This window comes from Mchenga conophoros, linkage group LG2 (assembly GCF_057382185.1).
Source record: "Mchenga conophoros isolate Kocher_MC1m ecotype Shallow Benthic linkage group LG2, M_conophoros_male_GT1.1, whole genome shotgun sequence".
NCBI classification, from domain to species: Eukaryota; Metazoa; Chordata; class Actinopteri; order Cichliformes; family Cichlidae; genus Mchenga; species Mchenga conophoros.
Genome location: NC_140527.1, coordinates 3,784,915 through 3,795,503, shown reverse-complemented (window position 1 = coordinate 3,795,503; position 10,589 = coordinate 3,784,915). Strand labels below are relative to the sequence as shown.

General features: G+C 37.2%; 2 protein-coding genes across 2 annotated transcripts; both read left to right on the top strand.

Moving 5' to 3' along the window:
- Positions 1 to 1,679: 1,679 nt before the first annotated feature.
- On the top strand, positions 1,680 to 3,635 carry LOC146581539 (signal-regulatory protein beta-2-like). Its single transcript, XM_085246711.1, has 6 exons — positions 1,680 to 1,722; positions 1,876 to 2,199; positions 2,386 to 2,727; positions 2,993 to 3,121; positions 3,216 to 3,259; positions 3,356 to 3,635. Exons 1-6 carry the CDS (start codon positions 1,680 to 1,682, stop codon positions 3,485 to 3,487), a joined length of 1,014 nt encoding a protein of 337 aa, XP_085102837.1. The 3' UTR covers positions 3,488 to 3,635.
- Positions 3,636 to 8,029: 4,394 nt separating this feature from the next.
- Positions 8,030 to 10,112, top strand: LOC146581538 (signal-regulatory protein beta-2-like). Its single transcript, XM_085246686.1, has 6 exons — positions 8,030 to 8,072; positions 8,265 to 8,594; positions 8,675 to 9,034; positions 9,195 to 9,323; positions 9,510 to 9,553; positions 9,644 to 10,112. The coding sequence occupies exons 1-6, from the start codon at positions 8,030 to 8,032 to the stop codon at positions 9,776 to 9,778; spliced, it is 1,041 nt and encodes a 346-aa protein (XP_085102812.1). The 3' UTR covers positions 9,779 to 10,112.
- The last annotated feature ends 477 nt before the right edge of the window (positions 10,113 to 10,589 follow it).

Sequence of the window (10,589 nt, the reverse complement as noted above, 5' to 3'; positions counted from 1 at the left end):
TAAATAGCATTCATGCCTTATATGTGTTACAACTAGGGATGGGTACCGGTATCCGGTGCCATGATGGCACCGGTTCTGACATAAACGGTAGTAACCAGACCAAACAGCAGTGCACATTTTGGTGCTTTATTTAGGTGTTTTTTTTTTTCCTGAGCTGTGATACACTTTGGATTCCAGCCAATCATTTTACGTTTCCGAGGATAGTAGGCGGGTCCAGGTACATACGTTCTTTTAGAGCAGAGCTACAGATTAAAAATGCCCAAGGCGAAGCGGTCAAAAGTCTGGATGTACTTCACAGCAAAAGATGCAAACCCAGCAGCCTGCAACAAGTGCTTTAAGCTGATACTGTCAAAGGAGGTAACACCTCAAATCTGATGAAAGCAGCAGCCGTTCTTCTCTGCGTGAGTAGTTTAATGTTGTTCGTGTATAATTTACGTTGAGTAGGCTAACCACGTTATTAAATTAATGCATGTAAGGTGAACTAGCAAACACCATCATAGCTACATGTGGCTGTCTTCTTGTTTGATGGCAGATACTCCCTTCACCCTGGCCAAAAAGGCTAAAATGACCAAAGAAAAAGAGGAAAACAGCTAAACACGAGAGGTTTTTGGACAAAGTTTGTGTTTTTTCCATTGTTTAAGCACTGCTTCCAGCCAAGAGTGATACCATATATGCCCCATAGCTGCAGAAAAGGCTAACATTGTTATCTTTTTACAAAAAAACCAGCTGAACATGAGAGGTTTTTGGACAAAGTTTGTGTTCTCCATTCTTTAAGCACCGGTTTGAGCACCGTTTAAGCACCGGCACCGTTTCAAAAGTACCGGTTTGGCACCGGTATCGGATAAAACCTAAACGATACCCATCCCTAGTTACAACCTTTATGACCCAATTCAAATTGGATCATAAAGGTTCCCATGTGTCAGATTTTTCTCTTGCACTTTTTAGTGTGATGGTTAGTTCTCCACTTTCTACGCTCTCTGGTAAAAAGCTCGCCTGTCTTCATTCCACTCCTCTAAGAACCCACCAACCAGCACAGCTTTCTCTCTTCCTTACACAGCTCTGTTGTTATACAAAGTCTGCCAGAATTACTTTGCAGTACAACTGTTGTTGTTTATGTGAGTGAGTACATTTTTAGCTTAAATCGTGTAGTTTAAGATCAGCATTATTCTGATTCTTCCTCTGTGATTATGTGCGATTTTGTTTTTCTTTTCACACGATATACTTTGATATCTGTTAAGAAAATAGACTAATTCTGGTTTTTACAGGTGCAAAACCACTTTTAAAGGCAACATTCGGTCAGCCTGATCTATACTTCTTTCAAGGAAAAATTTATTTTGTGCCCCTTCATATGTATAGTGTTCCTCTAAGATGCACAATGTAATACGTTTCTTGCAGTAAAGTACATATCGCAAACAGCAGTAGTTCTTTTAAGTTGAAAGACTGGAATTCAGAATAGAACTCATACACAAACCGGCCTTCCAACGAAAAAAACAAACAGTAATTAATGTGGACAGCTGCAATGAGAGCTGAATGACAGCCTTGTTTCATTAAGCCAAGGACAGGAAGTGTGCTTTGAATCTGATAACCAATCAGATGCATTTTACACCAAAGGTATGGCCATCCCACCTCCTTCACTCACTAAAATATGAATAACATCCTTAACAAAAGACACTGTCAAGATGATCACGGTATGGATTACACTGATTTTTCTTCATCGAGGATGTAAGTGCTTTTTTAAATTATTCTCTCTAATAATTGTCTTCGCTTGTACACGCTAACCAATAGAGGACTATTAGAATAAACAATCTGTGAGATGACTTTTACATGTACATAATGCTTTTTAATGTTTTTTTAATTTTATTTATTTTACCTCAGATTCTCTGGTTCCAGTGAAAACAGTTCAACTTGGTGAACCAGTGACCCTAACATGTGCTTTGCCCAAAGGGCTCCAGAGTGGAGAAGTCCACTGGTACAAGCAGAATCACGGGGATACCCTAAAGTTAATTATGACATCGTTTAAATCTACACCAGCGGAATATGGTCCTGCATTTTCTAAATCAAGATTTGAGGAACATAATGATAACAATTTCAGCAATGTGACTATTTTGAAGACCGTCCAAGAGGACGAGGGAATCTATCACTGTGGGCTCACAGAGTGGATTAGGACTAACTGGAGTGGCACATATTTGTTTGTAAAAGGTAAGTGTACATCCTTAATATAAGCTTTAAAAAAGCTCTTTTGCCTCTCTGTCTCCTTTTTTCGACCTGGACACATTTTGTTACATCCCCCTCATCCCCTGAACCTTTTAAGGGGAACGTAACACTCATTTACAATATTTTTCAGCTACTATGACAGCGTAATGTCTTTGCATTTTTATTACACAGGAAACAATCAGAAAGCATCAGTAGTTGTTCAACAGCTGACAGGATCAAATCCAATCCATCCAGGAGACACAGTGACTTTCCAGTGTTCAGTCTCTCACTCTGTCAACAAGACGTGTCCAGGAGGTCTCAGAGTTCTTTGGTTCAGAGACAGATCTCATGAATCTCATCCAGTCATTTACGCTAATACACATAATGAATGTGAGAAAAGATCTGATACTCAGAGGACATGTGTTTATCACTTCTCTAAGAACGTCAGCTCCTCCGATGCTGGGACTTACTACTGCGCTGTGGCCACATGTGGAGAGATATTATTTGGAAATGGAACTAAACTGGATATTCACGGTACCTGTACCACTCATCTTTTAATTTGAAAATTAGAATATTTAAGTTTAAAATTTGTAAATTTCAGCTGAATTTAGCAGCATTTTGGTGTAAAACAAGTATTTTCTATTTCACAGCAATCTCATTAGGAGATGACATTAAACTTATTTAATTTTGCATCCACTCTAAAGGGAAAATTGTATCATTCTGCTTTCCATTACTTCAAAAAGGGAAAAAAATTATAAACTAACAAACACATGTTTTGTTTTTTTCTTTGTCGTTCCAGGAGACTACTCATGGTCAAAGAGCGCCAGCACAGTTATTTTTCTACTGTGTGCTTTACTGGCGATATGTCTGATTGTTATAGCTGTCCTTATTTGCACATCAAAGAAAAACAGCATGGATAACTGTGAAGGTAATTAAAGTTAATCATAGCAATCTCATCAATGAATTTAAGTAAAATGTTTTTAATTTGAATTCATTGTTATCTGTATTATTCTGCAATTAAGTTGCTGTTCTGCAGGAAAACTTTAGTGATCAGAGAAGACAACAGGTAAAGTACTTAAAACTAGGGCTGTCCTAATTTAAAAAGCCTAATTGTGTTTAGGTTTTAACATTTCCCATATTTTTCTTTGATTGATTTTCCTAGAATAAGGACACATGGATGTTTTCTGCTGCTGTCTTTACCCTGATGAAAGCTGAGAGAGGTGCATTAAAAGATGGAAAAATGTCGAAAAGGCAGCGACTCTACATGGCTTGTAAGGCTTTGGGGCTGGATTAGTGAATTAGCTAGCCTATTGAGTATCTCCCGGTATGCAATAATCGAGCTGATGTTTGCTTTTTAATAATGGGCTTCTTATCTCTTTTAGTATTCAATACAGTATATGTTATATCAGCATGCTTATTTGTATTTAGATTGAATTATCTGCACACACTGCATTGATGCATGAATGCTGTTGCATGAACTGTGTGCAAAAGTCAAAAGCAGAAATGTAATTTCAGTTCTGTAATGTCTCAACTGTGCTAAAATTCTGCAACATGAATAAATATAATGCTTAAAAGAGAAATTTGTTTGTGAAATTATTCTATAAATAGGCTTTAATAGATGACCACCCTGGATAGGTTGTCAGTCTATCACATGGCTAACATGCATACTATGCTAGAAATAGTGTGCTATTAATAGGGAATTTAATGATAATGTGTTGATAAAATAAAAAGTAGTGATTTGTATTAGCTTTACTACTTTTAGTCAAAGATCTAACCTTTAGAGAAGTTTGACAAAGTTGTGTTTTGCCTTGCTAAGAAGGGAAAATACAAAAATAAATGCAATTTTTTCCACTTTAGTTTGTTCACAAAACAGGATTTCACATGTAATTCCCATCCATAGTTTTGTACAGACTAGAGACACAGCTTTCATCATTCCACATAATTCCTGTACCTGCAAGTGTAAATTAATTTTGTCTCACATCATCATCATCATCATCATCATCATCATCATCATCATCACCTTTATTTATAAAGCACTTTAAAAGAGCCACAGCTGACACAAAGTTATGTACATTTAAGCTACATAATAAAATTACATAAGATATAAATAAAAGCCAAATAAAATAAAAATATATAAAATATAAGCTTATAAGGCATTTAAATAATTAATATAATTACAAGAGAAACTAAGTCTCACTGAGGTCAAAAGCCAACGAATAAAAACTAGTTTTAAGACGTGTTTTAAAAGTGGACAGTGAAGGCGCCTCTCTAACGTGCAAGGACAGGTTATTCCATAATTTAGGAGCCACGATAGAAAAGGCCCTGTCCCCTCGGAGCTTCCTCCTGGATCTTGGTACTTCCAGGAGCAGCTGGTCAGCTGACCTAAGAGACCGACAGGGTGAGCAGTGACATTTTGAACCAGCAGCAGACGTGAGAGCAGCGACTGACTGGCCCACACATAAAGTGCGTTACAGTAGTCCAGACGGGAAGAAATAAAAGCATGGATCACTTTTTGAAGGTGCTGGTTAGAAAGAAAAGACTTCACTTTTGCCAGTCACCTTAAAGGTTAAAAACTGGACTTCACCACTGCTCTAACTTGTCTGTCCAACTTAAAACCAAGGTCAGTAATAACAGGTTTAAAATAAACTTCCAAGGGTCCCAAATCAACAGAGGACGACTCACCGGGACAACTGGGTCCAAACACAACACCTCTGTTTTCTTTTCATTAAAATTTAAAAAGTTTAAAGCCAACCACACTTTAATGTCATTTTCTCTAAAACCTTGGAAAGTAAAGGAAGCTTGGAAACAGGCCTATAATTAGCTAATAGACATGTGGACAAGTGAATGCTTTTCAGTCTTCCAGCAGAAGTGACACATTTTGCAGACTTTCATTTCATGCGTCTTGTTTCAGGGTTCATTAGAAAAATGTATGCTGATTCATCCTCTTTTATCAAATTATTAGCAGTAAGCAAAACGGGTAAGAATTCACTTTTCTATCTTGTAAATTACATTTCAGTCAAAAGCAACATTGCCACCAAGGTCAAAATCAAAGGGAATCATTGAGAGATCTCTGCAGTATGAATCTGGGCTGCAAAAATAAGAAATGAGATATTGTTCTGAGCCAATAACAACATCTAGATCTGCAGGCACAACATCTAGAGAACTACATTCTTCAGTTAACATCAGTGACCATCATTTAATAATAAGAAAGAGACCTGGAAAATATTGAGTCTATGTAGGGCTCCAAGGTGGGAAAAAAAAGTGCTAATCAAAAAGAACACAAAGGCTGATCTCACATTTTACCAGAAAACATCTCGATTATCCCCATGACTTTCTGGAACAGTTCAAGTATCAACGGTTCATGAGATTTCCCATCATAGCATTTTTACTAAAATCTCCAGTGTGTGGTTGGTTAATGATTTGCACTTTACCTTCTCTTTGTTGATAGTTCTCTCTGTAACTACAAACAAACACAAAAAACATGAAAGTGTGAAACGGTCAGCTCATGAGGGAGAAAAAGGTGTGAGGATGCGTCTAACCTTTTCACACCTATTGCTTTTTGATAAAACAGTGGTAGCTGTTACTTGATATTACAGAAAGAGAGAGAAAAGGAAGAGAGAGGAAGTATAAGAGGAAGAAAGGCCTCTTTGTACATGCTTGGTTGAAAGCAAAATCATAGCAATGCTAAAGTTTCCATGTATCACAATTGTGATTGTTTTTCATAAAGTGAAATAAAACAATCAACCAAGAAAACCCCAGTATAATTGATAGAGTTAATGCCTATTTCACATAACCAGTATGATGACTGAAAATTATATTCCACATTCTCAAGAAACAAGCAGATGTATCCCAATTCAGCGTCTGCAGCCTTAAAGGCCGCATTTTAAGGCCGATTACGTCACAGCGACGCGACGAAGGCTGTCCCAATTCGAAGGCTGCCTCAAATGCGTCCTTCATTTCCCTGAATTTCAAGGACGTGGCGGTGTAGACTTCATGGCCCAACATATCCCAGAATGCATAGGGCGGTGATGGGTGTGGATAATTTTACCGAAAAAAAACGGCGGATGAGGGGCGCCCGAAGAGTAAACTTTAAGTACTGAATATTATGTCACTTATTTATGTGCAAATGTTTAATAACGAAGAACATGAAAACATTCCTGTTGGCCACATGTCGGCAAAGTCATGTGACATTAGTGACGTTTGTACTAACTTGGTTTTAAAGCCTTTACTTTAAAATATACGCTGTTCAATAGCTGAGCTTAATCTTACAGAGAATGATCAAAGCTCATGTAGAAACAAACCTTTGTTTACAGTTTCTGACTCTCCGCCAAGCTTCTCTCCCTCATGTCACTGTTTAGTCCTGTGTTTAGCAATTAAGCTTGTGAAAACCTATATTGCTGTTTCCTCTGTTTTGAATCTGTTCTTGGGTTGACGTCTATGTACTGACAGAGATGGAGGTCAGCACAGGGTGCAAAGCCACCAGTGAAAGTCCACACAGCTGATGAGCTTCTGATGAGCGAGTGGGGTGCAGATCCAAGAATTATTAAAATGGACAGAATGATCTGGCGGAGCATCACAGCCACAGCTGGTCCTTAAGGTAGCAGTCTCAACATGGATAATAACTTGCAGGTGTGGGAGAGAATAAACTTGGAAGAGCAGCTCTACCATAAGGTGGAGTCAGAGAAGAAGCCGCTGAGAAACCATTTCAAATGATCATTGGCAGATAATTGACTTATTTGAAGTGTTTCAGTCTGGTTAAAGAATTCAACATAGCACAGAAACGGTCATGGTAGATTGCCACTACCTAAACCTGGTTCTGACAGAGGTTTGTTCCTGTTAAAACTTAGTTTATCCTTCTCACCAACTCAAAGTGGTTAATTATAGGGGGTCATTTGTTGAGCTTTTCCTCCAAATACTGTAGGTTCTGTAACCTACAGCATGACGTGCCTTGAGGCACGACATAAGCAGAATGAAGTACATATGACAAAACAAAGCTACCAGTGTTCAAGTCAAAAGACCAGAAGACCAATCAGTCAGAACACAACTTGTACACAAAAACATTCAAAACAACCATCAAACCAGCTCTGTTCTAGGATGCCCTCTGGACCCAGTGGAGGTGGTGAGTGACAGGAGAACGGCGGCTAAGCTGTCATCCCTGTTGGACAACATCTCCCACCCCATGCAGCAGACTGTGACAGCACTGAGCAGCTCCTTCAGTGGGAGACTGCGGCACCCACGGTGTGGGACGGAGAGATTTCGCAGGTCTTTCCTCCCCACTGCTGTCAGACTCCATAATAAAGACTTTAACTGATCAAGCACACACATCCATACATATGCAATAATACTAAGTGCAATAATCCTTTCTGTCATTGTTGTATTTTTACTCAGTTGTATATAGTATTTGTATTTGTATTCTATTTTTATCTTATTGTATATTTATTTTATTTTATTCTACTGTATATAGTATTTTATTTTATTCTATTCTGTACAGCTGTGTACTGTATTTATTCTTATTGTATTCTAATTTTTGCCTCATAACTTTTGCACTGTCCACTTCCTGCTGTGACAAAACAAATTTCCCACGTGTGGGACTAATAAAGGTTATCTTATCTTATCTTAAACGAAAAAAGTAAACAACTTGGATAACTGTGATGAAAGGTAAAAGACAAGTGATGTTTTACAAAATGAAGGATCGGACTAATGTGACAGGAAGACGACTTCTGAAATGACCTGTTTGATAACCAATCAGCAGCATTTTACAGGTTAGTCTAAAACAATCCCTCCTCCTCTTCTAGCTGAAATATGAAGAACGCTTCTAGCAAAAGACATTGCCAAGATGATCATGGTATGGATTACACTGAGTTTTCTTCATCGAGGGTGTAAGTGGTTTTTCATTATTCTCTATAATAATTTTCTTAACTTTTATAGAGAATTTAAGCGCTTTTTTATTTTCACTAATAATTTTCTTTGTTGAAACTCTACATACTAAAATTACAATTAATACAATTATCATTTAAATGTTTCTTTTTTTTCTTGTAACACTTTTTCTATTTGTTTTTCTTTTTCTTCAGATTCTCTGGTCCCAGTAAAAACCGTTCAGCTCGGTGAAGCAGCAACATTAACATGTGCTTTGCCCATTAAAGAATTCGGCAGTATAACAGTCCACTGGTACAAACAGAGTGCTGGAGATGGTCTTAAATTAATTGTGACATTGTCAAAATCAGCACCACCTGAATATAGTCCTGAGTTTTCTAGAAAGAGATTTAATGTGGAAAATGCTAATAATGTTTGCAACCTGACCGTTCTGAAGACAGTCCAAGAGGATGAGGGAATCTATCACTGTGGAATAGCTGAGTGGATGTATCCCATTCAGTGGAGTGAGACGTATTTGTCAGTAAAAGGTAAGACTGAGCTACTTTTACAAACTTTAAAGTTTCTACTATAAGCTTTAAAGCATCTCTGTATCTTTTGTAATACACAGGAAATACTCAGATGACATCAAACTATACTGTTGTTCAGTGGCCTCCAGTATTAGACCCACTCCATCCAGGAGAATCATTGACGCTGCAATGTTCGATCATCTCTGTCTTTGACAAAGCAACATGTTCAGAAGATCTTAGTGTCTTTTGGTTCAGAGCCGGATCAAATAAATCTCATCCAAACATCATCTATACTCATGGAAATACACATGATGAATGTGAGAATCGATCTGAGACTCAGAAGAGATGTGTTTATCGCTTCTCTAAGAACGTCAGCTCCTCTGATGCTGGGACTTACTACTGTGCTGTGGACATATGTGGGGAGATATTATTTGGAAATGGAACTAAAGTGAATATTCAAGGTAGGTGTACCATGATCTGTTCATTTGAATATTTAAAAATGTAAGTGTATAGACCATAATTAGTTTTTGGGTGTAAAATTTCACATTTATAGGAATCTAATCAGTAGGTTGACTTTTACTCATCTGTTACTGTATTTCTCTTCTTTTGTTATTGTTCCAGGAGACTGTACGTGGTCACAGGGTGCCAGTACAGTTATTCTTCTGCTGTGTGCTGTCTTGACTATATGTCTGATTGTTATAGCTGTCCTGATTTGCATGTCAAAGAAAAACAGCAGGGATTATTGTGAAGGTAATATAAGCTAATCATAGCTATCCCATCAAATTTAAACAAAAAGTTATAGCTGTCCTCATCAAGAAAAACATTAGTGATCATTTCTCAGGCAATTAAAGTTTACCACAGTGTTTTAGCTAAAAATAATTAAAGTAAAAAGTTTTGCATTTCTATTAATATTTATCGATATATTCCATAAACAAGGTGCTGTTCCACAGAAAAGATTCAGCAGTCAGAAAAATCAACAGGTAAAGCTTGGGTTATCTCTGTAAAATAATCAAAATGTATTGGTGTTTAGCATTCAATATTGCTAATATTTTTATTTATCTTTTTCCCAGAATAAGGACACGTGGTTGTTTTCTGCTGCTGTCTTTACCATGATGAAAGCTAACAGAGGTGCATTAAAAGGTGCAAAAGCAGTGAAGATGCAGAAGATCAACATGACTTGCAAGACTTTAGGGATGGATCACTGAATTAGCAAACCTGTTTAGCATCACTTGGTATGTGATCACCTAGTTGATGTTGGCTTATCTTTAATGCCTATAAGCTGTAGTACTCAGTATTGTATACTGAATGAATCTCATTCTTCCATTCAGCCAGAATATACAACATTCTTGTCTAATCTGGCCATGAGTGGTATTTGTTGTTCTCTCATCTCATGCCATCTCCTTTCAGCCTGCTGTAAAGAAAAAAAATCCTCCAAATACTTCAAAAAACTAATTAAAACAATGCATGTGATGAGATGCCCAGCTACGTAATATACATAGTTTCCCGTGCTCCCCTTTCTCACATTTCTTAATTTTTTTACAACAAAGTTACAAATTTTATTTGATTTAAATAAAATAAATGAATATTTCTATTCTATTTTTGTGGTCATGGTTATTATACTGAGGAAATGCAACTTTATATCCCACCTGCAGTTTTTCTACACGTAAAGGCACTTTATCCAGAGTAACCGTATATCAGAGACGTTTACAGATTTCAACATTAAAAACGATCAGTGGTTTTAAGAACCTTACATTACAATCTGTATCAAGACAAAAAACTGCAGCAGTGAGCTTATTGTATGATTTATTGTACAAATCTGGACCAGTCTTTATCATACAGAATTTATTCATATTGTAAAAATGTCTCCACTTATGTAAATAAAGCAAACGTTTGCCAAACTCTTGTCCAAAACAAATGTCTGTTGTTTTGCACCTTTTTAAGGTCAAAGGCAAAATACATCCTGTAATTCAGTTGGTTGGTGTGAATGTGGACGTGTAGCGCTCTGTCGCCTCGCCT